Below are 27,726 nucleotides of genomic sequence, written 5' to 3'. Positions count from 1 at the left end.
GTTATGGTGATGGTCCAATCCGAGACATGTGTTGAATGGTTTAGGATTTACGAGCCACTATGTACTTTTGATTGCTATAGCACCACCATCAAGCCGATCGGGGCAAGCCTTGGTGATGTTGTAGATGGGGTAGGTACTACAATCCCTCTCTATGACTTATGGTTTGGACTGCCCGATAACTTTTAGGAGAGAATGCTGATCCTTGGAAATTCTCATAAAATTACAATAGGGTTTCAGCACTATACGCTTGAACCCCTAAAAAATAAGATTTTGTGAAATCTGTCATTCAAATGTACAAAACTAAAAACAACATGAGTTAAATTACAAAATGTCTCAAATTATTTTAAAAATCCAAATCTTTATTATATTCTAGCTCCATAAAGTTTGGGCTAGGAGGTTTTATTCATGCCTGAATAATTAACAGGCTCTCTGGGATTTTGAGCTAGACTTCATTATGATGAAAATGCTTCTCTGCTTTTATCTGGCAACTGGGTCAGCAGCTCTACCTGAGACCTAGTCCAAACAATGCCAAGTCCACAGGACTTCTGGTTCTGACAGTATACAGACACACAATGGCATAGCATTAAACTGAACCTGTTTATTCTTGTTGAACAAGTACGCACAAACACATACTCCCCATGCTCTCCTTAGCAACGCAATTATCCGTCTTTCCAGAACCCTTTGAAGAACTGCAACATTTTATCTTTAAAAACCCATGAACTCAAAGGGGTTGCGTCATGTTGGTAACTTCAAAAGCAGCCCGGCTTTGCATAGTATGTGGAACTAGATAAAAAAGTTTGAGGACAAACTTTAAGTTGGCTTGAAAAAGCATAGCCAGAAAGTTTGAGAAGTTTTAAAAGTTTGAAGTTTGAAAGTTTAAGTTTTATTAGATAGATAGATAGTCACAGATGGATACTATGGAGTTTTTATAGAGTTATTAGCATGTTCTTAGCCCACTTTAGCACTTAGCTAATCACTATTAGCATTCACTGCTAGCATGTTGGAAGTCCAGATTGCTAGCATGAGTCAAAAAGCCAACCCCCATGTCTCTACGATGTACTGATGCAGAGATATAGATTTTGCAAAACGGTTGCTAGGGTACTCTGTTTGGTTGCTAGGGAGTGGCTTGGCAGCTACCAGTGATGATACTCCAAAGGCTGCTTGACAATATAAACCAACCCCCATGTCTGTACGATGTTCTGATGCAGAGATATAGATTTTGCAAAACGGTTGCTAGGGTACTCTGTTTGGTTGCTAGGGAGTGGCTTGCCAGCTACCAATGATGATACTCCAAAGGCTGCTTGACAATATAAACCAACCCCCATGTCTGGACGATGTTCTGATGCAGAGATACAGATTTTGCAAAACGGTTACTAGGGTACTGTTTGGTTGCTAGGAATTGACTTGCCAGCTACCAATGATGATACTGCAAAGGCTGCTTGACAATATAAACCAACCCCCATGTCTGGACGATGTTCTGATGCAGAGATATAGATTTTGCAAAATGGTTGCTAGGGTACTCTGTTTGGTTACTACGGTGTTGCTATGTGGTTGCTAGGGTACTCGGGGTGGTTGCTAAGGTGTTGCTATGCGGTTGCTAGGGTACTCGGGGTGGTTGCTAGGGTGTTGCTATGCGGTTGCTAGGGTACTCGGGTGGTTGTTAAGGTGTTGCTATGCGGTTGCTAGGGTACTCGGGGTGGTTGCTAGGGTGTTGCTATGCGGTTGCTAGGGTACTCGGGGTGGTTGCTAGGGTGTTGCTATGCGGTTGCTAGGGTACTCGGGGTGGTTGCTAGGGTGTTGCTATGCGGTTGCTAGGGTACTCGGGGTGGTTGCCATGGTGTTGCTATGCGGTTGCTAGGGTACTCGGGGTGGTTGCCATGGTGTTGCTATGCGGTTGCTATTGTATCCAGGCTGGTTGCTAGGATGATGCCAGGGTGATTTGTGTGGTTGCTATGCAGTTGCCATGGTGTTCTGGGTGGTTGCTAGGTTGTTTTGGGTGGTTGCTAGGTTGTTTTGGGTGGTTGCTATGAGAGTTGATCATAGATAGATAGATAGAGTTTATGAATTTGAATGAGTTGATAGATAGATGATAGATAGAGAGATAGATGAGAAGTGATAGATGAGAAAGAGAGATAGATGAGAAGTGATAGATGAGAAGATAGATAGATTGATAGATGAGAAGTGATAGATAGATAGAGAAATAGCTAGATTTAGTTTGATAGATAGATAGATTAGAAAGAGAAATAGATAGATTTAGTTTGATATAGATTAGAAAAAGAAATAGATAGATAGATAGATTTAGTTTGATAGATAGATAGATTAGAAAGAGAAATAGATAGATAGATTTAGTTTGATAGATAGATAGATAGATTTAGTTTGATAGATAGATAGATAGATAGATTTAGTTTGATAGATAGATAGATTTAGTTTGATAGATAGATAGATAGATAGATAGATAGATAGATAGATAGATAGATAGATAGATAGATAGATAGATAGATAGATAGATAGATAGATAGATAGATAAGACATATTAGATAGAATGGAAGTTTGAATGAGTCTCAATGGATTAGAAATAGTACATAGAATGGCAGCTAATGGAGTCTGATGAGCCTCTCCAACTGTCAAAATTTGAATTTTGACAGTTGGAGTTTGAATAGTCTTGGCTCATTTGAACATTCCGTCAATGAAAGTCAATGGGATTTTTCCAAGTTTTGATCAGCTTTTTTAGGAAAACCGTAAGTCTGATCAGTCTGAAAAGATATAGCACACTAAGTCAGAATAGTCTGAAGGTCTGGTCCGAGTTTGGTGGTTGTAGCTTGAACAGTCTAGGAGGAGATGCATTTAGAAATTTAGTCTAAGAAGAATAATAATAATAATAAGCTTAAGTAGTAGATCAGTAAGTTGGCTTTTTCAAGCCAACTTAATAATGTGTATAAGAATTAGGTTCTGACATGAGGAGCCTGTTTTTGCTTAACGGTCTCATAAAAAGAACGGTTAGAAAGTGTGTACGTCTTTGTGAAAGACAGGGAGGGATAAAGGCCAGAACGATAGAGAGAGTGATCGTGAGTCCTATTGTAGCGCAGGAAAGCTGAACAGCACAGTGTGCTTTTGAGTGGATGCTGGTTGTTCTGATGAGTCACCAGAAGAGAGAGAGGGAGAAAGCACCACCCCCAGTCGACTCTCTTCCTGTTAGACGCACAGAAGGAAAATATCCTAGCCAACCCACACAAACAGGAAAATCGGAAGTCGACTGATAATGAGTGAGTGGGGCAGCAGCACATATACCTGGATCGACAGACAATAACAAGAAAGTCCTTTTATTCACAAATTGCTGCTAGAATATTCTTGTATGTTTAATTGAATTGTTTGCTGCTGCGAGTATCGCATGTATTCAGTGACACAGAATAGGCTAACCACAAAATGTTCTCAATTAATGAAGCCCACGTAGACTATGGATGCCTGTTTCCGCCGCAGAGTAGATAAAAAAAAAAGAAAAAAGGTCACAATGGGGGGTGGATATAAAGTTTCAATTATGAGACACTAGTCACAACTGCAAGATATAAAGTCATATAAAAAGAATTAATGCCAAGAACGATAACTATAACGATAACTATATTAGCGTCAGTTAGTTCAGATAATGTATGTTTCAGTCGATAGATGCACAAAACGTTACAACAACGATAATCAGAAAGCGTGGACAAAACAGTCACTCTTTGTAAACTGTTAACTGCGAGTGTCGTCTGCTCTAATGTCCAGTCATTTACGCCGTCATCACCCGGGTGTTGATAAAGGTGAGACCTGAACAGCACACGTTGCTGTCTGTGTTTAAACTAACTCATTTAAGCCTTGCTGATTTAAACCTTCAAGAACAAGACGCGAAAGAGAACTCGCACGCGCTGTGAGAAGATTTGTGTGCGCTCATCCGAAGCGCGCACACGCTTATTCCAGTCAGCGCGCAAATACTGAGTTCTCTTTCAAGTCTTGCGCTTCGGCGGACAAATTCATACAAAAATTATGTCAACATGCCCGTCCTAGCGAGTATCCTAGCAAACATAGTCGGTTATGTCTTAAGTGAACGTATATTAGTCGAGAAAGACAGCGCATGTGGAACAGTATGTACTGAATCGTGCATGTCTTAAAGGGAAAACAACTATTCCTGCTGCCTGTATTTAATGTTAAATAAAACAACAAATAACAAAGAAATCACTCACTGCTCTTGACTGAATCGTTTTTGTAACTTCAATAATGATTAATCTTTATTTATTTTATACAGTAAAGATAATATGCAGTGATATTTTATATTTGATTACTATTTGAAAACTGTTAGATACCTGAAAAACCTGAAAAGCACTGTTCCTGGATCTGTTTTTTCGCTCTTCTTTATTCTTTTTTATGTAGGCTATTGAGTATCGGATCGGGACTCGGTATCGTCAGATACTCAAAATCAAATGACTCGGACTCGAGTGCAAAAAAACGTGATCGGGACATCCCTACTTGATTATGATTTCACTTTTTTAACTTTAGTTAGTGTGTAATGTTGCTGTTTGAGCATAAACATCTGCAAAGTTAAGATGCACAAAGTTCAATGCAAAGGGAGATATTTTCTTTTACAGAAATCCCTTTTTAAGGACTACAACAAACGGCTGGTAGGGACTACAACAAGCTTCTTCCCAGGAGGGTGACATCACAAACCCTAAAATTAACATAAACCCTGCCCCTGAGAACATGCAACAAATGGGGTGAGGCCATTTTGAGCTGCTTTAAAGAAGAGGAAGAGCTGTTGTAATTCGAGGGTCAATTCAACACTGGATTCGCACAAAAAATTTACATGACGCCACATGCTAGTCCATGAGTTGAATCAACTCCACAGCAACTACATAAATTTATCCACTAACCATTAAGAAACGTTCAGTTGTATTCTAAATGTTGTAACTTCTTCTTGAGTTTCTCCATCAGTGTCCGACTCCGGTTTGAACAATGTAAGGCTGAACACCGTTACTGACAATCGCCATTTTGGCTGCGTGAGATTCTCCAGCTTTGTTGTTGTTGCGCAACCAAAGCAGGAGCTGTTAAAGCTCCGCCCTCTTCTGGAAAGCTGGTCGGGAGCAGCAGCTCATTTGCATTTAAAGGGACACACATACAAAAAATAGGGGCAAATCTGACAAGCTATAATAAATGATGTGAGACTTATATTACTCTGGGGACACCAGAGACTTATATTACATCTTGTAAAGGGGGCATTATAATTCCCCTTTAAAATGTGTGGTTATCAGCAACTTTCAAAAAACAAAGTATACATGTAAGATATGATGGTATGTTATTTGTGTTGTAGATTTAAGTAATGTTAACCACAGATTGTATTTTACTCATCCAAAACTGCTAGATATACTTCATTTGAAATTCCTGAAGGAGCCAATAGCAAATAATCGGTTTGGCCAACAACATGACAGGTTTGTTAACTAGATTTTTACATCATGGCCATGCCATAGTCGTAGCCACAATGTTGTTGCTAATTGGTTGCAAAGTTTTCTGTGCTGTTTTAAGCACATTGCTATACAGTTGCTATAGGAACTTTTGGGTCATTGCTAAGGTTGTTTTTGGTTGTTGCTATGTAGTTAATTATCCATCCTCAAATCTCTATAATATGTTATCAACTCAAGACTCTTTTCCTTCAATGTAAGACTATGTGATTTCTCCCCATATTTTATCATTTAAAAGTCATAAATCTGATGGCTTAGAAAAATAGTATGATTTGAGGTATCATTTGTGGCTGCAGTACAAATGGATTATGACAAATTTCTAACCTTGATACTTAGGTTTGTTCAGATCACTAACCCTACATTTGAGCAATAGTGATGCTTGCTTTAGCAATCACCACTAATACAGTAAAAAGCAAGGAATATAGTACATAATCCTGGTGACAACGCTGTATAAATGAAAAAAAAAAAAAGCGTTTACATGTGTGGGGGGAGGGATTGATGGTTACTGTGGTTTTCCTAAGACATGTTCCTGGATCAAGATATTTTATTGATCCTAGAACAACCTTCCTGTCCAAAAATGTAGTCCTAACCCTATCCTTACCCCAAAACCTAACCCTATCAATAACTTATCCCTAATATCAGATGGAAATGATGGGTTAATAACATTGTAGAAGCACCTAACCCTGGTTGTAAACCTAAACTCAAATCTCTCAAATCTGATTGGTTGATTGGAATGTTGTTCCAGGATCAAAAAGGATGAACATGTTGTACTTGGTGAAATCATGTTCACCGGGGATTGACTAATGTTAGTTTTTACCTTATTTGAAAATACTAAACAGCTTGAAGACAGGAGCGTTAATTGCTGTTTGTGTGTGAGTGAACATGTGCTCGTCTGAAGTACTCTCACTCACTCTCTCTCTCTCTCTCTCTGCGTCATTTCTGACACCTGTTTCCTGCCCCTGCCACACTTCTGTATGACCCTTATCCACCCACTGCAAACCATAACAATCCACCGCTCTCCAGCTCTCAGAGATCCTGCCGCCCTGCACTGCTGTGCTTCACACTGGGACTCACTGACTCACGGTCTGCCGTGGGAGACACTTCGGATTTCGGCTTCTGAGCTCGTGGAAACGAAGAAAAAAATGTGCTTTAGCAGAATGAAAATGAGGTGTGATTATGGAGAAATTTACATAGTCAATCACAGCTTAATTAGAGTCACACATAAAAGGAAATGTGTTCCTGAGAGGATTATTGCTGGAAGCTACTCCTCTCACACATGACTGGCACACTGCTACACTGGCATGAATGTGCTTATTTATTTGTTTATTTATTCAATTTTGCTGTCATATCATTCAAAAACAGAGCTTTACCATTACAAAAATGAACAATGGAAAAAACATTTTCAAATAAAAATTGTTTACTACATTTATTGTACACCAGGGATGGGCAACTCCGGTCCTGGAGAGCCAGTGTCCTGCAGAGTTTATCTCCATCCCTGATAAAAACTCACTTGCCTATAGCTTTCTACTAATCCTGAAGACCTCGATTAGCTGGTTCAGGTGTGTTTGATTAGGGTTGGAGCTAAACTCTGCTGGGCAGTGTCCCTCCAGGACTGAAGTTGCCCATCCCTGTTGTACACCATACCCAGATTTTTTATTTTTTTTTTTTAAAAAGAAAATGTGAGTGGCTTTTAGCACGTTGCTATGTTGTTGCTATGCAGTTACAAAGGTTTTCTGACAAACATGAACATGTTGTACGGTGAAATGATTTTAACATGTTTCTGTGTAGTTCAGAGTGGTTTTAGTGCATTTCTGTGTGGTTTATAAGGTTGTTAGCACAATGCTATGTGGTTGTATTGCTATGTGTAATTTCTTTTTACATGTTGCCATGTGGTTGCTAGGGTGTTGCTATGCAGTTACAAAAGTTTTCTGAGTGTTTTTTTAACATGTTGCTGCGTAGTTCAGGGTGGTTTTTGAGTGTTCTTAACATGTTTCTGTGTGGTTGCTAAGGCGTTGCTATGCGATTGCAAAAGTGTTTTGACTGTTTTGAATGTTTCTGTGTAGTTCAGGGTGGTTTTTAGTGCATTTCTATGTGGTTTATAAGGTGTTCAAAGTGGTTGTTAGCACATTGCTATGTGGTTGTGTTTTAGTTTTTTTTACATGTTGCTATGTGGTTGCTAGGGCATTGCTATACAGTTACAAAGGTTTTTTTTAACATCTTTCTGAGTAGTTCACGGTGGTTTTTTTGTAACACGTTTCTATGTGGTTGCTAAGGCATTGCTATGCAACTGCAAAAGTTTTTTGAGTGCTTTTTTAAACATGTTGCTATGTAATTGCTAGGCCGTTGCTATGCGGTTGCTAAGGGGGCTCTGAGTACACCACTCCAAAACAAACCACATGATTTGGCAAACAAAAAGCAGTTACTGCAGTTTTACAGAAGTATCAACGTTACTTTGGTGAAAACTATGGATAACAAGGTTATGGCATTCTCATACACAAACATAATTGAAGGGTTTGGTCACTCTTTTGTCAAAATGCCATTTTTTGAAAGGAGCTGCAGCTCTTCATTGTAATGAGTTAACATCCTTTGGCTTCCTGAACAAGAATTTTTTTTTTTGGGCTGAGCCAAACCGAACCATATATGCTAAGAGTGTAACATTGCTTGAGCCCTCCAAAGCCAGGGAAGATAAATGTTTCATAAACTTGCTTACACAAAGCGCCTCACTATTTACATAAGGTTTATGAAGTACATAAAGTTGCTGAACCCGCTCCCAGTGATGTATGTTTTGTTTTTTACAGTTTCCAAGCACCTGGGCTGGCACACCAGAGTGCCAGCCATAGAGTATTTCATAAGCATGGCTGTGAGAACATCAGTTTATTGAAAGATAAAGCCTCTGGCCACAGCGTCTGAGCTCGCAAACCAGATGTGACACACTGGCACGGCACAACGGCTCCCGGGGTTTTTGCAGTGTTTCAGCTGCTGTTTGGGTTGTGTGTCATTTGAGGGGGGCTTCAACATGTCTGTTCCTGACACATCCATCCCAGACCTTAATGAGGAAGATCCAGGATTCTATCTGCCTCCGTTAAAAGCTCAAGCAGACATGATCAATTTCTGCCCACAGACAGAGAGCTCTGTATGAATCACACACGCATACACACCCACCCCCTTTGCGTCAAGGTAAGAGCGATGTGCTATAATCAGTGATGCATAATAAGCATTTAATTTATCTAAGTCCAATTTTCTATTAATATTGGCCAGATTTCAGGTCATTCATGGGCAACAAAAGGTCACATCTTCAAAAGCTTCACGAACCTGCCAGGGGCACCGTGTTGTCCACAAATCAGTGAGTGGGCTGAGTATCATCTGTGCTCAATTATAGAGCATCAGCCCTGCAGATCGCCAACAGGAGATCTTTTCCTTCTACTTGTAAAATTTGAGCTGTCAATGTGCCCTCAACCTACCTTTCAGTAATGAGAAACTTCCCCACAGGACAAAATGTGAAACCTAAAAGCAAAGGGTCAGTTAAATTGGGAGATCTGAATAACATTCGCTTCATGCACACTGATAACAAATGCATACAAGACAAAATTATGAAACTAAATGTACCAGCTGAATGCCACACACACACACACACACTGTATTGTTCTTCCCTCCAACTGACAAACAAGGGATATCCACTAGGATGCATATCCAGGATTTCACAGAATAAATACACACCAATATTGTTAGTTCTGCTACTGTTGACAGAAACAGTCCAAGTAGCATGTTTGTCTTGGGTGTATCCAAAGCTAAGAAGTGAGCTGCTGCACACAATTTTTCCAAAAGTTCAGTGAGAATTTTATCTGAGCTGGCATGTGTCGTTGGGAATTTTCTTCTGTGAACTAACACAGTTTGACAACAAGAGTGAAAGTATAGCTCAGAACTAAGATCAGTCCTGTGTAACCATTCATAACTCTCAAAAACAACAAGTTTCAGAATCCAAAACACTTTTGTGCTGCTTTCAGACTTTCATATGCCGCATGATTCCATCCTATTTTTGTGGTATGCGATGGTTATTTTGTGGCAGCTTTTCTCCTGTGAGCAACCGCTGAACCTTCTCTGGTAATTAAATGGCAATCCTCTGAGATGTGTTCAGACCACTGGTGGCCTAAGGGGGATCGCTTTTCCCCGAAGCCCTGACAAAAACAGACACACATTAAACTCTGTTCACTGATAACATTTGAAATGGTATTTCTCTGAACTCAAATGGTTCAGAAAGTAAACATGCCCAAGGGATTTAGAAATCTCAAGTATTTTCAAGGCTGAGGAAGCTAGAATAGAAGAAAAAGAATAGTAAATGCAAGGTGCTGGTTCCACTAGCAAAAACGTGTTTTTACATGATACCATGGTAATACTATGTTTTGTTTTGTTTTTTGTACATGTACTGTAGCATAGTAGTGCCATTGTATTTTTAAACCTTTTTACCAAATGATATGGTAATCACTTAGTGTCATGATATGCATTAATGTACCATGGTGGTAATATCATTAATAATCATTATACCATGTTTTTTGGACATTGTACCTTTGCGATACCATATTATTTTTGTGCATGTACAGTTCAAAAGTTGGGGTTGGTAAGATTTTTAATGCTTTTATTCAGCAAGCATGCATTAAAGGGTTAGTTCAACCAAAAATGAAAATTCTGTCATGTCGTTCCACACCCATAAGACCTTACCCATAAGGAACACAAGGAACACCACACCCATAAGGAACACAAAGATATTTTTGATGAAATCCGATGGCTCAGTGAGGCCTGCACTGACAGCAAGATAACTGACACTGTCAAATGCCCAGAAAGCTATAAAGACATATTTAAAACAGTTCATGTGACTACAGTGGTTTGACCTTAATGTTATGAAGCGACGAGAATACTTTTTGTGCACCAAAAAAACTTTATTTTATAATATCGAGTGATGGGCAATTTCAAAACACTGCTTCATGAAGCTTAGAAATTTTACAAAACTTTTTTTTCGAATCAGTGGTACGAAGCATGCATCAAACTGCCAAAGTCACATGAACCATTGAAATTTCGAAACGTTTCGAAACACTTATGACGTAACGAAGCCTCATTTACTGAAATCACTGGCAGTTTGGTAGACGCTCTGAACCACTGATTCGAAACAAAAGATTCATAAAGCTTTGAACATTTCTGTTTCAAATAAATGCAGTTCTTCTGAACTTTCCATTCATCAAATAATCCTGAAAGAAAGTATCAAAGTTTCCACAAAACTGTATTAGATTGATTTCTGAAGGATCATGTGAAAAAATCTTACCAACCCCAAACTTTTGAACAGCAGTCTATATTGGTAGTACCATGGTATTCTTTAAAGAGCAGTTGGCCACCATGGTAGATAAACATGCTTAAATATAGCATTTAGTAACATGGTATATGAATGGACCATCACCATCTAATTCCATCAATGTACCAAAGTAGCACCACAGAACTTTTTTTGCAAGGCTCAGCTCTCTTTTAACAATGAGACCATATTCATCAGTTTATAAGGTTAAAGTGAGACATGATATCATGATTTACAAATTCAAAAACCTTGAACATCCTTGACAATATGTTGAAAAGAAATGTCTAAAAAAAAGTGTCCGCTTTATAAATAAGTTACTTAGTTTTTTCAAGATATTATTTCAGACGTCAGCAACTAGATTGGGCTTGTAAGGCAAATGGGAAGCCACTGTGTGTGCGTATGTGGGCAGCTTTGGCATTTTCAGAAACAAGAAAGTTATTCATAGTAAGACAATGTTGCCAATTGGGTTGGTTCCACATGGAATACATGTGATTTTGGGCCCAAAGGAATTTTTCTCCCAAGACTGAAGGCAAGGAACCAATGTGAAATATCCCTTTTTGAGTTTCACAGCACTTCTGGTATAAACTTCTTTTCCTGGTATCTGAGAGCATTTTCCTTTGATCGAAATGTCAAGTATGTTATTGGAGCTGATTACTCGAGTGATTGCAATGCCTTGTCCAAATTCAATTTGAAAATGGTTCATCTTCCTACACCAGATCGCTCCAATGTATCATCCATTCACTTTTAACTCTTTTTTTAACTTCCAATTACATTACATTTCTCCCTAAGCAAACTCCCAGTGTGGTAGAGAGTGAGCTTGTGAAAATTTTCAGTTGTAGTTCAAATGCCTGAACATTTCTGATTATTGATTTATTTCCCCTTCTGCTTTCCTTTCAAGATGTATTCCACCCTTACAGGGTCAAATGTGAAATCTGAGGGATGGATCAGTTTGGGATAGAGAGCTTGAACCAAACAATGTTTCATCAGATTCTCAAGCCTGCAATGAGTCTGTGAAGCCCACACATCAGCGCAACACGTGCGTAACCAGCACAGCTGTGACATGACTTCAGAAGGTTCGTCGCACACATACGCATATGCATAAACGCAAGCCAGAATGAACGCTGGTGTACATATGCATATGCAAACGCAGCATACACATCTATGGAGCTTGCTTAGCAGCAGAATTGGCAGAGAATTTTAATGTGAGTCATCCTCGCAGAAGATTAGGGTTTTTTTAAATGTCTGCCAGATTTATTTTTTGCATAGGTCAGAGAGTAACGTAATCTAGTTCTTTAAAAGAGTAGAATGCTTGGTGAAGAACCAAGAAATTATTTCCTGAAGGACTTTATAGAAGCACTGATGCTTGAATTCACAAGAAAGAGCAAGGTTTTTACAATACGGATGATGTCAGTGTGCTAATATTGAGAAATACAGTGAACAATAAATTCCAGTATTCTTGTACGGTATTTAATTCTGTACAAACGTCTTTTGGGAGTATGCTGAGGACAAAAACTAAGCTAATAGTTTCAGCCTATTTTTAATACTTTATCTGTTTAGTTTTATAATTAGCTTTAATAGCTAATTCATTTCCTTTCAAGATAACCTGTCAAATGGGCTGATAAAGAAATGCACATTAACACTGGCATCAAAACATAGTGAGCTTTTGTGTTGTCTTTCAGACAACTGCTTGATTGTGGAGTTTTAGATCCTAAGATAAAAGTGGCTAAATATACTCCACTGACATAATAAGATGTGCCAGTAATATTCGTGATTCTCCGTTTGTGGTGTGGCTAAGTAATATCCTTACTCTTCCTGGGAGTTTGCCTCAAAAGCTTCCTTTAATTGTAAGATGGAAGTAGTTTATTTGTTGTGTAATGCCATGTGTCATTCATTTGACTTGTTTCAGAATAATAGTGTAATGTTTATCCATGTGATGACTATCTAGAAAGTTGACATCATAGTTGTTTATCATGTGATTAAGTAACTTTACATAGGCTTTTTGACGAAGGGCCTTGCCCTCTTTGCCACTATGTAAACTGTCTAATTCTGTTACTTAAGGGGGTCATGACATGGATTTTTTTAAATTATTTTAATATGTTCCTCGAGTTTCACTTATAATGTTAATAAGGTTTCTTGAAAAAAATCAAAAACAGTTTTAAAATACAGTAAAATAAAGTAAAATATTTGTAAGAAGTCTACATGATGACATCACAAAAATGCAGCCTCTGATTGGTACTTACTCAGTAGTTTGCCCAGACTTGTTGAGTTCAGAACAGATGTTAAGTTTTAGAATTGTTTACCAATTTACATAATGCTCTTGAACTATTATACTGAGCAGCAGCCCCCTATATTTATGATTTACAATCAATTGATTAATTAGTTAGTTAGAAACTAGTTGCTATGAATACAGGTGCCAACACTTGTCTTCTTATGAATGAGTCAGTATTGCTGATGCAAAGTAGGCCCTTTGTTACCAAACACCAAGTAACTAAACTAGGATACAACTATGAGTCATTCACAAACTGTTCAACATTAAACTTTTGGTTACTTTAAAACTAACCCTCATCTGGGAGATCACAGGAATATGTGAATATTTGATCTGTTAAAGCAACAATATGTACATTTTCACCACTAGTCAACAAAATATATAACATTGTTCTAGTGTGTTTTTTTTGTACATTGTACATATTGTGCCATTAACTAGTTGCATATGTCAGATTTATTGCATGACTCAGGCAGTTGCTATCAAACATTGTTTACTTTATCAGCCGAGTCAGTGTAATGGTGAAGGGATAGATAGATCAAATAGGCCAATCGATGGAAGGTTTGCGAAGACATTTCATGTTCCCTTGCAAAAGTATTTTTCAGTATTTTTAAAATACAAAAATACAGTAGTTTATTTTGATACATGGTGTGGCTGCTGTATTTTGTAGTTTATTTTGATACACTTAAAATTAAGGTATTTGGTATTTTATTTTAAAATACATTTTGATGTATTTTTGCCCAAGCCTGTGTGTATATATATATATATATATATATATATATATATATATATATATATATGTATATATTTATATATAACAAATTGTTAACAAATACAATTTTTAAATTTAATGATGTATGAGTAAATGTTGAAATTAACGAACAAATGCTGTAGAAGTATTGTTCATTCTTAAAGGATTAGTCCACTTTCAAATAAAATTTTCCTGAAAATTTTCCTTTCTTTCGTCAGTCGAAAAGAAAAGAAGGTTTTTGATGAAAACATTCCAGGATTATTCTCCTTATAGTGGATTTCAATGGCCTCCAAACAGTTGAAGGTCAAAGTTTCAGTGCAGCTTCAAAGGGCTTTAAACGATACCAGACGAGGAATAAGGGTCTTATCTAGTGAAATGATCGGTCATTTTCGAAAAAAAATACAACTGTATATGCTTTATAAACACAAATTATCGCCTTGCACGTGCTTCCGCTTTCCGTATTCGTCAAAACGCTTACGCTGTATGTCCTACACCTTCCCTACTACTACTTTTTATTGCTAACAAAATCAGTAGCGTAGTGTATAGTGTGTACCCACCCCCTTAATGAGTAAAAGCACTCATAAATCTCATCTCAAATATAACACAATTAATGCACATTGCACATATATCGATGTGTACATAACAGTTTGTGTCCTCATATAGTATACTAGTCTAAAAGAAAACATCACAATGTTAGAATTTTAGAGTTTTATTTATTAAATAAATAAATAAAGAATTATGTACACAATAAATATTCAGTAAGGGGGGGGGGTATTTTTTGCAGCTTATTACATGCATGTGTGATCCATCAACATTTTACCACACATACACACAAGAAGTCAGTTTCTTGTCAAGGAATCCCTGGTCCCAGCCCAGATTTTCTTTCCTCTCTATAATCTTTTTATCACATCATTCCTCTTCGCTACAGTCTCTGAATTTCAGCATTTGTAAATCTACAGAGACTGTCTTAGTCATTGAAGACCTTTCCATAGCTCCATCCTGTTCACATCCAATGGACATTCAGTTCAACAACTCCTCCTCTGCGCCCTTGCATTGAAAGAAATCATCGATTCTTGCTGAGTCAGTGGCCAACTGTTCTCCTCATCTGTCAGTCTCAGTTGCATCGCTGCAACAGCATGTTCAGGGCATACTCCAGACGACTGCGCAGGTCCGCGGTGCAGCCCATGCCGAGCAACGTGCTCAGTTGGAAGGTGGTGGAAGTTCGCTCCTCGTTGATGTACGTCAGCAGGTATTCGTCCTGCTGTGTGCACAGGATGAGCTTGGTGTGGTCGTGGTAGAAGTTCACCTGTTGGGAGATGAAGAAAAAGCCTTTGTTATTCTAGAACTGATGTGAAACACTCTCACAGGATGCAGGATGTTATTACAGCAGGGTTTGTGACCTTCTTCTTCCCACAGTGCTATAGTGTACACAGCTTTTTATCTGAACAGACAGACAGGACTGATAACTACCCAGGGGTTCTGAGGGGCGTTGAGAGCGCTAGACAGTAGCTTTTTACATGGGGAATAAAGTTCTACCAAAGTATGCAGGAGTATCTACTGTTATCTACTGCTGCATTAAAGGAATAGTTCACCCAAAAATGATAATTCTGTCATCATTTACCCTCATGTTATTATTTTTTTGGTAATGTTAGGCAGGATGTTCATGCTTATCTTTTCTATGGAATGAAATTGCATGGTGACCGTGTGCTGCCAAGCTCCAAAATGACAAAAAAGCTAAAGGTTATGGTACTTTGATAGTGCTTTTTGTCCTTTGTTACAATTCACTTTTACTGTATTGAAAAATCTTCTTTTGTGTTCCAGAGAAGAACACAAGCCGACAGAATGATGAAAGAATTTTCCATTTCTTTGTAATAAATAAAGATGAGCATAATATTACCTGGAATGTGCCATCGTTGAACAGCATCAATAAAGCTCTGTCTGATTTCAACCACTGCAGAAGATATATTCTGGTCTTCTGGGTATCTGGTTCACTTATCACATCCCCTCCCTGAATGAAAAATAAGGATAAACAATATATATTAACACCACAGCTTCTTGTACATGTCTGAAGTCTAGACCAGAATATCAAGTGTCTGACTTTTAGACCTGTAACAAATACAAAGCTGAATACAAACATAAGGGGTTATACTAAGAGTGCACTCACATCCATCAAATTCTCCTCCATGTAGTGGGCAAAGTACTTGAGGATGGTGACCTGGGCCACAGCACACTCGGGAGCCTCGATAATAGAGAAAACAGACTTCTGGCCGAGCGCAGCATACTGGTGAACAGTCCTAAAAACAAAGATAACACAGATTTATCAATACCTGCACATGCTCACTGTTTGATTCTACAGATAAATATATATATATATATGAGGTCTATGACTCATGCTTGCTCTTGATATGTAATGCCATTTGTCATTCAACTGACATTTCCAGGATATTGGTGAAATTTTTCTTCTCTTCAGAAGATCATCTATGCTGAAGACTACTGATGGAAATCTTAAATAATAATACTGGGCATATTGGATATGTACTACAGTTCAAAAGTCAGGTCAGTAAGATTTTTAATGTTTTTTTTTATTTTTAAAGTCTTTGATGCTCACCAAGGCTGCATTTATCTGATCAAAAATACAATAATAATATTATTATTGCATTTTAAAATAACGGTTTTCTATTTCAATATATTTTAAAAAGTAATTTATTTCAGTGATGGCAAAGCTGAATTTTCAACATCATTACTCCAGTCTTCAGTGTCACATGATCCTTCAGAAATCATTGTAAATCACTGTTGATTTGGTGCTCAAGAAAAAAATATTATTATTATCAATGTTGAAAACAGTTGTGCTTCTTACTTTTTGTGTAAACTGTGATTTTTTTTTTCTTTCAGGATTTTTTGTTGAATAGAAGAAAGTTCAAAGGAACAGCATTTATTTGAAATACTGTCAATCTTTACTGTCATTTTGATCAATTTAATGCATCACTGCTGAATAAAATATTCAATTTCTTTAAATAAAATCTTACTGATCCCAAATGAATATCCATTTTCATACTGAATATTATAATGATGGTGATGTCTATATTGACCAATAGCATTTAATTTTAATTTAAGTATTTATTTGATAAAATATAGTATAGTATACATTAAAAAAAAAAAAAAATGATAGGCCAGAATTAGAATTTTGGTGCATCCGTAGTTTATTCATATTAGTAAGCAACTGCTTCATGAATATGTATTGCATAACGTTTGGCTATTTCAGAAATGAATCAAATTGGCATTACACATGAACACTTGCTTGGGTTGAATTTTTTTTCAAAATAGAGCGGAACTGAGTTAGCAAACAGTCAACTTGAAACACCTACTTCTTGTCAGAGAGGAGACTCATGTGCATTCCGTTGTTGAAAAGGACGCCCACTGTGTTGTCAGACAACTGATAGCCAAAGCCATATTTGTTGGAGTAGTCAACCCACTTAGTCACCCACTTCAAACTATTACAACCATTTCCTCTGGGAAGGCTGTCCGCTGTGGAAAATAAAAGTACATTTAGATGCAAAGTTCACAAATTTTCTTTACTCTATAGAAAGGATTTGGTATAGAAGTGTGTGAAGTGTAATGCGTCTTATTCACCTTTAGGCATGTGTTCAAGACAGCCTCTCAGAACACTAATAACAGCCTCTGCCACAGTGCCAGTGGTGGTGTCTTCAAGACCTACAGAGAAACAGCGGGATACATCGCATCAGCTTGCGATACTAATGAGCTGGGTCAGACCGAACAGGTGAAACACACACACGTATAACACACGCTTACATTCACTGCTACTGCTGCAGCTGCCCAAGCTGCCTCTAACAATCAAGTGAATGGTATCTCTTGTCTGCAGCTTTCCGTCAGTTGCCAGGGTAACAGGCTTTCTTGTAGGTGCTGACGGATTTCCTCCTTCCTAAAGAGGAGAAATTGCAGCATATGCGTGTCATGAATGACCTAACACTTAACCTTCATTAATATCTCAGAGCTGGTGATGAATTCCTTATTATAGTCTGCTATAAAGGGAACAATGCTCACCTCAGATGAGTGTGTAGTAATCTGATGACTGATGGCAGTCTTTCTAAAGTCTTGCCGGAGCTTGAATATGTCTTCCTCTTCTTTGGCTAAGCGATCTGTAGGAAGATAAACAGTTATTCATGGGTTCTTCTGAAATGAATGATTATAGTTAAATAAAGCGAGCACTTACTTATATTTTCGTAGTACTTGGCTTTGTCCTTCTTGCCGCCGAAAAGAGCCGCAGCTGCCTTTTTGAAGAAGCTCTTGGCTGGACTGGAAATGTGGAAGTCTGGGGCAGAATGGCAGCAGCTGACAGGTAGAGTTTCTGGCATGAATCCCTGTGGCGAAATTACGACAAATACATTGACGAAAAGTCCAACTGCTTGGCCGGATATACTGAAACCTGTGCTGCAACAAACAAACTTACCTGGGTGAAAAATTCATGCTGAATGATGTCGTCCAGGTGCGGGCGATCCACGGGGTTCTGTGCGAGCATGCCGGAAATGAGCTGTTTGGCGGGAAGAGAGAGGGACGCCGGGAGGATGTAACGGGCCTCTCGGATGCAGCGGTACGTCTCCTTCAGGTTAGTGGTCTCGAATGGAGGTTTTCCCAGGAGCATGGTGTACCTGAAAAGGAAGATTAATAAGGGTTTGGCTCTTAAAATAATAGTTCAGTCAGTTTTAGAATTTTTTTTTAATAATATTCTGGCTGTTCTTTTTAATATAATTAACTTAGAGAGGACTGGGGCTGTCAAGCTTGAAAAATGATGCAAAAGCACCATAAAAGTATCATAAAGGAAGTAATATAATAGCCAGTCTGACAGACAGAAGTTGATATTCATTTATTTAACAGTAAATAGCAACATAAAACACAACTTAAATCTTCAAAAGACCTTAAATATTGCACAAGACCACATTTATAGTGCTATTTTAGAGCTTTGTCTTCATTCACACTTATTATTTTGACAGCACATTCTTCAAAAATTCATCTTTTGTGTTCTTAGGATGACAGAAAGTACTTGAGGTTAAGTAAATGATACTAGAATAGGTCATCACTGGAGACAAACATGTGCCGCTGCTATTATGATATTCAAGCACTAATCTAAAGCATGATCAGCAAATACAATCCCGAACACATAAAGAACGTAAAGCAGATATTCATTCATAGAGAGTGAGGCAATCATTGCCTATTCATACTGAGCAGTTTCCAAATATAGTGTGTAGAGGAAACCCTCAGATCTGATGGTGACAACTTACATGACGCAGCCCAGAGCCCACACGTCAGACTCCCAGCCGTGGCCCTGTTTGTTCAATACTTCCGGCGACAGGTAGTTGGGTGTACCGCAGATCGTTTTGCGTCTGTTGCTGACTGGCTCTAGTTTGGCAGCCAGCCCAAAATCTCCCACTTTCAGCTCCATCGAGTCACTCACAAACAGGTTGCCTAGAGCGATACAACAAAAAAATTGTAACTACTTATAAACTGATGGAATGTTAATATAGATCATGTAAGCGTGTGAATGCATGCTCACCTAGTTTCAGGTCACGATGCAGGATCTCTAAATCATGAAGGTATTTTAAAGCAGACACTGTCTGTTTCATGTAATACCTCACTTCAGGTTCTGTCAGGACTTTACGTGCCTTCAGTATATGGGCCAGTGACTAAAAAAGATTACCAGGAGTCAGTTAGGAAGCACACAGTCATTTGCATTACATATTATGATAGAATTCATCACATGTTTAAAAAAATAGATACTTACTCTTCTACTGCAGTACTCTAGAAGAATATATATGTTGTCTTTGTCTTCAAAGTGATGGTAGAAATGCACTATGTGTTTGTGGCTGAGAGCTCTGTGCAGGTCAATCTCTCGGTTTATCTGAAATAACAGAATACAAAACATCAGTTAGAGGTCTCGATCAATCCCTCGGGAAATCTTATTTGCATATGCCATGTGTCTGTCCTACCTTCTCTCTCTGGTGCGGTTTCGACACACGCGTATGCGGGATGATCTTGGCTGCATAGACTTTACTTGAAGACAGGTCGGTCATTTCATAGCACTTTGCAAAGCCTCCCTATAGCATATAGAAAGTATACGATAAGTATAAAGTTAACCAAGTTAAGGAAGCAATGCAGTCATAACCAGATAGACACTACATATATATATATAAAGAAAAAACATTATACAAAAGCAATGCAATCATGCACAAATGCAATGAATAATATTTTTCACATAAAATAATAACAAATATCATATTTTAAATAATATCAGGATTATTATCGAGCCCATTACCTTTCCCAGAACTTTTCCCCGGCAGTAACATTTCCCAGTATTGGGGTCTGTAATGATTCTGGAATACTCTGTACTCGTCCGACTGTTATCCTCTGGCTTTTTCCATCCTTGCTCACTTATTTTATTGAGCTCACACATCTTTTCGTTGTGTGCCGTTATAGTTGGGTAAGAGGTATTCCTTAGTGTCTCCATAACTCAGTTACTGTGTGCTGTCACAGTGCTGCTGTACCGGCGTGTCTCCTTGCTTTTATACTCGCAGCGCTCGCGCGCCTCTCCTCTAGACGAAATACGTCACGGACGGGAAGACCCTATATGGCGCGTGAGGTCTGGCGTATAGCTGTCATCTGTGAACTACCTCACTGTATCCATTATTAAACATCCTAGCTACATCACATACACCTACTAGTCAAATATTATAGCAGAAAATCAGGTCTATCTGTGCAATGGCTCATATAGCCACAGTTCAATCTCTCACAGGCAATGATAAATAGATCTTGTTTTTCAGTCAACAAGGTATAGGCTATATATACACACAATAGTACAAATAAGCACTGGCGATATATATTTAAAAATATTGATTTTCAATAAATTATCTATCGTAAAGACGTTTATAGCCTACGTTTGAAATAAACCTTCTGATTCATAGAGGAGAGTCAGAGCATCACCATGTGGTCAAAGTGACATAAAACATCTGGCATGTTCCATTTTTTTAAAAAGCATTATACGTACAAATTCAATGTTGTGAGAACTATTAGATACACATAATGAACACAGCATAGTTTTAAACATCAAAGTTTCCCCCTTAAAAAGGGGATTTTGACCTGTCCAACATCAGAGGTCTTGATCTTCTCGACTGTATTTATTAATATCATCAAGAACGTTGTAATTTTAACATCTTTTTTTTTTTTTTTTGAATTAAGATCAAAGTAGTTTTAAGTACTATTACTTTTTAATTTTAATGATCAAAACATAATATTTAGCTGTGTCCCACATTATCCAACCCAGGCAATTTTTTCTTTCAATAAAATGAATGAAACACATAAAAATCAATGAAAAAATAAAAATAAAACAAGTATTTTTCTTAATTTGTGGGAAATATAATGTAAGACTGACCTACGTGTGATGGAGAAACACATGCCGCCCTTTTTTTGGATTTGCTATTCTATGAGATATTAAAGGATAGTTCATCTAAAAATAACAATTTTGTCATAATTTACTCACCCTCATGTTGTTTCAAACACAAAAGATTTTTGGTAACAAGATATTTGGTAAGAATGTTGGTAACCTGACATACGGTAGCCATTGACTTCCATAGTAGGAGAAAAAATGTATGGAAGTCAATGGCTACCGTCAACTGTCTGGTTACCAACATTCATCAAAATATCTTCTTTTGTGTTCAAAAGAAGAAAGAAACTCATGGCTTGGAACAACATGGTGGTGAGTAAATAATGACAAAATTTTTATTTTTGGGTGAACTATCCCTTTAAAGGTGCCCTAGAACTTTTTAAAAAAAGATGTAATATAAGTCTAAGGTGTCCCCTGAATGTGTCTGTGAGGTTACAGCTCAAAATACCCCATAGATTTTTTAATTCATTTTTTTAAATGCCTATTTTGGGGCATCATTATAAATGAGCCGATTCAGGGCTACTGGCCCTTTAATTCTTCTGCTCCACGCCCACGGAGCTCGCGCTTGCCTTGAACAGTGCATAAACAAAGTTTACACAGCTAATACAACCCTCAAATGGATCTTTACAAAGTGTTCGCTTACATGCGTCGGATTATGTGAGTATTGTATACTGTTATATTGTTTACATTTGATTCTGAATGAATTTGAGGCTGTGCTCTGTGGCTAACGGCTAATGCTACTCTGTTGGAGAGATTTATAAAGAATGAAGTTGTGTTTATGAATTATACAGACTGCACGTGTTTAAAAATGAAAATAGCGACGGCTCTTGTCTCCGTGAATACAGTTAGAACGATGGTAACTTTAACCACATTTAACAGTACATTAGCAACATGCTAACGAAACATTTAGAAAGACAATTTACAAATATCACTAAAAATATCATGTTATCATGAATCATGTCAGTTATTATTGCTCCATCTGCCATTTTTCACTATTGTTCTTGCTTGCTTACCTAGTCTGATGATTCAGAGCTGTGCACATCCAGACGTTATTACTGCCTGCCGTTGTCTAATGCCTTTCGTAATGTTGAGATCATGGGCTGGCATATGCAAATATTGGGGGCGTACATATTAATGATCCCGACTGTTACATAACAGTCGGTGTTATGTTGAGATTCGCCTGTTCTTCGGAGGTCTTTTAAACAAATGAGATTTATATAAGGAGGAAACAATGGAGTTTGAGACTAACTGTATGTCATTTCCATGTACTGAACTCTTGTTATTTAACTATGTCAAGAAAAATTAAATTTTTCACCTTTAAAAGAACCAAGATCATATAAGCAGTTTGTTGGCAGAAAGGTATTGTTCTTTATTTCACAGTTTAGAATTGTACAACACACATATGCCATTTGTCATCAAACCCACCTGTGGTAACAGAACAGGAGAAAAAAATGTTGTTTTCAACATAAAAACAATTAGTTATTATATGCTTTATACTTTGCATTTAACTTTGTATATTTGTATATATTGTCTTCTAAAAGGTACCTTTCAGGTGGTGCTCAAACAAAAAACAAAGCTTTTTGACACAAGGAAAGGTGCTTTTCTCCTCATTTCAGGGTAGCGTGTGTTGAAAGCTTCAGTATTGCATTCATATCATATGCCCAGGCCTGGTCTAGTCCTTCACCCTCGGTGGCTGTAGGAGACCAGTCAGGAAATGGGAAGCGACAGGCAATCACACGAGCCTCATCTGGTAACTCCATCACCAGTTTCCTACCCAACACCTCCATCTGTAGACCACAAAGCACACTGTAGTGACCAAGGCTATTACTGGCAAGTCAAACAGGTAATTTTGTTGCATTTGTGTTTTCCATCAAGAAGTGTGACTGTGTTTATCCCCATCTGTCTCACACACCATGTTGTTTAAAATGACTCAAAAACTCTCCAGGGTCACCTAAGTTGATTTCTTCTCCAACAAATCCCAATGATCAGACCAAAATCATTGCACAATTAAGTAGAATACATGTCTAGATGATGTAATTCTTTGTACTGTTTTTTAAAGATACTGTACTATTTTTTCTATTTTTAAAACAGCTCTCAAATTGTCTTTTTATCAGCTGAGTATAAATGGAGTAAGGACATCTGCGTGTACATACCACTCCGGGTGCCAAGAAAACAGTCACATTGTTATATTTGGACAAATTGGTCTGTGAAAGGAAATGGTAAAATTGAGTCATCAACACTTGGACATGTGAAATCAAATCTGAAATAAAATATGCACATGATATCTGTAATTTTTCAATGGATGTTTTCAGCACAGTTGTAGAATTAGTACAGGTGTTGTGCTGAAATCAGTAACCTAGATCAGTAATTCTCAACCTTTTTGACTCAAACGATCCCCACTATAAGATTAACAGAATATATATAGCTACAAGCGGCAGGTACATTCTTGCATAAACATTCAATGAACAGCGATCTCTAGCAACTAAAAGATTTCTCTAAATCTGAGATTGACACAAACACCACAGAGGTCAGTTGCATATACTTAGGCTTTATGTTAAAGGGATAGTTCACCCAAAAATGAAAATTCTGTCATTTATTACTCACCCTTATGTCGTTCCACACCTGTAAGACTTTCGTTCATCTTCGGAACACAAATGAAGATCTTTTTGATGAAATCTGAGAGATTTCTGTCCCTCCATAGACAGCTATGCAACTGACAATTTGATGCTTCAAAAAGTTCATAACAATATTGTAAAACTAATCCATATGAATTGAGTGGTTTAGTCCAAATTAAGATATTTTTGTTGAAATCCGATGACTCAGTGAGGCCTCCATAGTCAGCAATGACATTTCCTCTCTCAAGATCCATTTCAAAATGATTCGGATCGTGTGTCAAACCACCAAACTGCTGAAATCATGTGACTTTGGCACTCTGAACCGCTGATTCGACACGCTGATCCACGCTCCGAAGTTTCCTGAAGCATTGTTTTGAAATCGGCCATCACTATATAAGTCGTTATTTTGGGTTTTTTGGCGCTAAAAAAATATTCTCATCACTTTATAATATTAATATTGAACCACTGTACTCACATTAACTGATTTGAATATGTTTTTAGTACCTTTATGGATCTTGAGAGAGGAAATGTCATTGCTGGCTATGGAGGCCTCAATGAGCCATCAGATTTCAACTAAAATATCTTAATTTGTGTTCAGAAGATGAACGAAGGTCTTACGGGTGTGGAACGCCATGAGGGTGAGTAATAAATGACAATAATAAATTAAATTAAATTAATAAATTTGACTTTTTTTTTCTCCTTTAGGTTGATTTTTCCAAAAAGTTTAAACACTTTTTCAATACTGCTGTCACTGTGTTTGCTTGAGCATTGCAAAACAGCAACATTTACTCAACCAATGGCATTAGTTGAGGGTTGGACTAATTGTTTGACTGGCCAGTGGAAGATAAGTTGAAAATCAGTTTGAAAATCATTATTTTTATGATTCCATTGGGTGGCACAGGAATGCACACTTCACTTTTAACAATACTTTACCTTCCAAAAGTCCTGGTTTATAAAACTGGCAGTGCTGGATGGTATTCCCTTCCACTTTGCTTTGACTCTGGCATATCCAGTTAGGATAGAATTGATTTCAAAGCCAGTGCACTGGAAACCCTCTACAGTGGCGGCAAATACCTACAAAACACACCCAGGCTAAACCTACACTTTGAGAACCAGGTTCTGAGATATGTCAGTTACAGCCAGACATAAACCTGTGGCTCATATTGTTTGCTCTCCATGTATAAAAGAAAACCACAAGAAATATTGTCAACTGCAAGAACAATGATTCTTGCAATTATAGATATAAAAAGATTTTTTCCATCCAAATTTGAGCCTCATAGAATGCTAATGGAATCTATTTTGGAACACAAAAGAGGCAGCTCCAGGTAGGCTGCCCAGTGGCCATTATCATGGTGTGAAATCACCATAAAATAGCCCACAGATTAGTCGTTTCAGCTCAGAAAGCCAAGCCCCTTGGGCAACATCTAACAGCAAAGTCATGCAAAATTATAAATAGCCTGTTTTAAAATGTTATTTGTTTTTCCAATATTTTCTCTCCCACCCAGTTGCTAAGCATCTCACCATGTATTGTGGTGAGAAAGTAGTCATCTGCAGAAAGCCATCAGAAGCATCTGAAACATAAAGTGCTTACAGAAGAAGCAAAAAACTTCAGGTGTAAATCTTGTATAACACTTGGAGATTTACATTATTTACATTAGCATGTTAAATGCTGTATACATTATTAGGATTTAGATGTCCAAGCTATGAAAGACAAATGCATTGTTATTATGCAAAATGATTGGTATTAAGCAAAGTATATAAACATACAGGGTGAATTCAGGGTGATTGGGACACTTTTTGCCATTAAGATGACTGAGGAAAAAATGTCCCAATCAACCTGAATTCATCCTATGTAACATTTTCAGTTCATTATAATTTATTGTCAATGTTAAAGACTCACCAGTCGCCCATCACCTGAGCCCAGATCTGCCAGACACCCTGCTCTCCCATGCAGGAGTTTCATTACATTCTGGGTCTGTGTTCTGCTGGAGGGCAAATAAGGCACCTGGACAATATTAATTTCACTTACATCAGTGATTGATTGATTGATTGATTTTCTCTCTCTTCTCTGCAGTCTAAACAACCACTGTATCCAGGCACATGGTAAAGTGCAGATTGTTGCCATCTAAAAAGATATCGCCCAGGGTACTGAATGAATACTGTAATATTGGCAGCTCTTTATTATGTATAACTGAGCAAACTGCTATATATAGCTGCCAATATATGGTATATTACTTCCAGTACCTTGAGACATATGGGTACTTTCCGGAAGCCAGGAAGTGCAAATAATGTCCAGAGCCCATAAACCCCCATGAGCAAAGCTCCAGATGCTGCTGTGAAAAGTGACTTTTCCTGAGTATGTTGGGAGAGCTTCCAACTTTTATGCAGAAGGATGACCTCGACCGAATCCTCCATGATGGATCACTAGTGGAAAAAGCAAACAAATATAATATACAGCATGACTCAATCTCAACAGCAAAATAAATGTGATGGTCAAAAGTCACATCTTATATAACAGTTCTTCTTCTCCACGTGCATGTAGGCCATTGTTTAATAAATATCAAGTCAAAAATGAAGTTCTGGTGGAGTTCTTCAGCCACTAGAGAACGCTACAAATCCACTGTTTTTAACAGAAACAACGTCTAAACAGTTTATTTACCACAAGCAATGATTATATAGCAGACTATGTAACCTTAAGTAATATAAAGGCATGTTTTACAACCTGAACGCGTAAATTTCTATTTAACGCTAAGTTACTTTAAAAGTTTACAAAAGCGCGAATGCGTTTGCTTCAAATTTCATGGACGAACAACCAACCTGCACAATCTACCAACAGCAACAACACATTTAAAGTGAACATATTTGACAATTAAAGTCGGTTTACCTTTTGCATGTCAATGTATACTGTTTATTGTGTGTTTTTAGTACGAGGAATACGTGACATTCATGTAAACAACACAGGCGCATGCGAGAGTGGGATGGGCACTAGTTCTACTATGGAGAAGGCCTAGCTCATTAATATTAATTGAATCATGCTACCGTCCAATGGCGAGGGCTTATGAATATTAGTTACATTTAATTACAATAACGGAAATCAGAAACATTATTAAGAGTAATTGTTTAACGTATTGAGTGTTTGTAATATTCTTGAGTCCCAGAAAAAAAAGTTTTTGGAATTTAATATTTTTTTTTACATTGTCCAGAGCATAAGAAACAAATGAAAAAAAAAAAAAAAAAAAAAATGATGATGAAAAATTATATTTTATTCATATGTTATGGCCTCTGTAGTGGACTAAGTTGTTTAAAAAATGAAATGACATGACATGTATAGGCAAAAACAATGGGATTATTTTATTATTATTATAATAATAACGAAAACCAGAAACATTATAAAATGAAAATTTATCCTTTTGAATATTACAATATTTTCTTCAGAAGTTTGTTTGAATCCCAGAAAAAAAAAAGGTTTTTGAATTTAGTATTTTTTTCACGTCATTACATTGTTTAGAGCATAAGAAACAAATTAAAAAAAAAAAAAAAAAAACATTTTTGAAAGGACTAAGTTTAAAAAATGAAATGACATGACATGTATAGGCAAAAACAATGGGATTTTTTAAATCACCAATCAATTTTTAGGCTTCAGGATTTTTTTATTTTTCTTTTTAACCATACTTTGTATAAAGATGATTCTCAACTATGTTATGAAAGATATAATGGAATTAATTGATATACCATTTTACTTTATGCAGTATGTGGGTAAAATAGCCATGAATGGGGTTTCCCATTCAATTCAATTTCCAATCCAATTTGCATATTAATGTGT

The 27,726-nt window shown here is 37.4% G+C and overlaps 2 protein-coding genes across 2 annotated transcripts; both read right to left on the bottom strand.

Annotated features, from left to right (window-relative positions):
- Positions 1 to 14,581: 14,581 nt before the first annotated feature.
- On the bottom strand, positions 14,582 to 20,368 carry plk2b (polo-like kinase 2b (Drosophila)). Its single transcript, XM_067393587.1, has 14 exons — positions 20,164 to 20,368; positions 19,838 to 19,945; positions 19,633 to 19,749; positions 19,405 to 19,534; positions 19,133 to 19,316; positions 18,304 to 18,502; positions 18,067 to 18,214; positions 17,898 to 17,992; positions 17,646 to 17,775; positions 17,466 to 17,546; positions 17,201 to 17,360; positions 16,000 to 16,129; positions 15,733 to 15,843; positions 14,582 to 15,141 (listed from the first exon to the last, which is right to left on the bottom strand). The coding sequence occupies exons 1-14, from the start codon at positions 20,353 to 20,355 to the stop codon at positions 14,950 to 14,952; spliced, it is 1,977 nt and encodes a 658-aa protein (XP_067249688.1). The 5' UTR covers positions 20,356 to 20,368; the 3' UTR covers positions 14,582 to 14,949.
- A 2,279-nt stretch (positions 20,369 to 22,647) lies between these two features.
- On the bottom strand, positions 22,648 to 26,860 carry si:dkey-190g11.3 (uncharacterized protein LOC567059 homolog). Its single transcript, XM_067393586.1, has 6 exons — positions 26,788 to 26,860; positions 26,148 to 26,327; positions 25,804 to 25,908; positions 24,837 to 24,977; positions 23,442 to 23,492; positions 22,648 to 23,075 (listed from the first exon to the last, which is right to left on the bottom strand). Exons 2-6 carry the CDS (start codon positions 26,316 to 26,318, stop codon positions 22,896 to 22,898), a joined length of 648 nt encoding a protein of 215 aa, XP_067249687.1. The 5' UTR covers positions 26,319 to 26,327; positions 26,788 to 26,860; the 3' UTR covers positions 22,648 to 22,895.
- Positions 26,861 to 27,726: the final 866 nt, after the last annotated feature.

This window comes from Chanodichthys erythropterus, chromosome 9 (assembly GCF_024489055.1).
Source record: "Chanodichthys erythropterus isolate Z2021 chromosome 9, ASM2448905v1, whole genome shotgun sequence".
Classification (NCBI taxonomy): domain Eukaryota; kingdom Metazoa; phylum Chordata; class Actinopteri; order Cypriniformes; family Xenocyprididae; genus Chanodichthys; species Chanodichthys erythropterus.
The sequence above is the reverse complement of the archived record's forward strand: the minus strand, read 5'-3'. Positions and strand labels throughout refer to the sequence as shown.

What these genes read in the sequence shown, in the direction of transcription:
- plk2b (XM_067393587.1), bottom strand. Translation starts at nt 20,355, where the DNA reads ATGGAGACACTAAGGAATACCTCTTACCCAACTATAACGGCACACAAC. An exon ending in TTACTACACACTCATCTGAG is followed by an intron (nt 17,776 to 17,897) that starts GTGAGCATTGTT and finishes TCTCCTCTTTAG; the next exon opens with GAAGGAGGAAATCCGTCAGC. An exon ending in CTGCAGCAGTAGCAGTGAAT is followed by an intron (nt 17,547 to 17,645) that starts GTAAGCGTGTGT and finishes GTTTCTCTGTAG; the next exon opens with GTCTTGAAGACACCACCACT.
- si:dkey-190g11.3 (XM_067393586.1), bottom strand. Translation starts at nt 26,318, where the DNA reads ATGGAGGATTCGGTCGAGGTCATCCTTCTGCATAAAAGTTGGAAGCTC. An exon ending in AAGTACCCATATGTCTCAAG is followed by an intron (nt 25,909 to 26,147) that starts GTACTGGAAGTA and finishes AATATTGTCCAG; the next exon opens with GTGCCTTATTTGCCCTCCAG. An exon ending in TAAACCAGGACTTTTGGAAG is followed by an intron (nt 23,493 to 24,836) that starts GTAAAGTATTGT and finishes TTCCTTTCACAG; the next exon opens with ACCAATTTGTCCAAATATAA.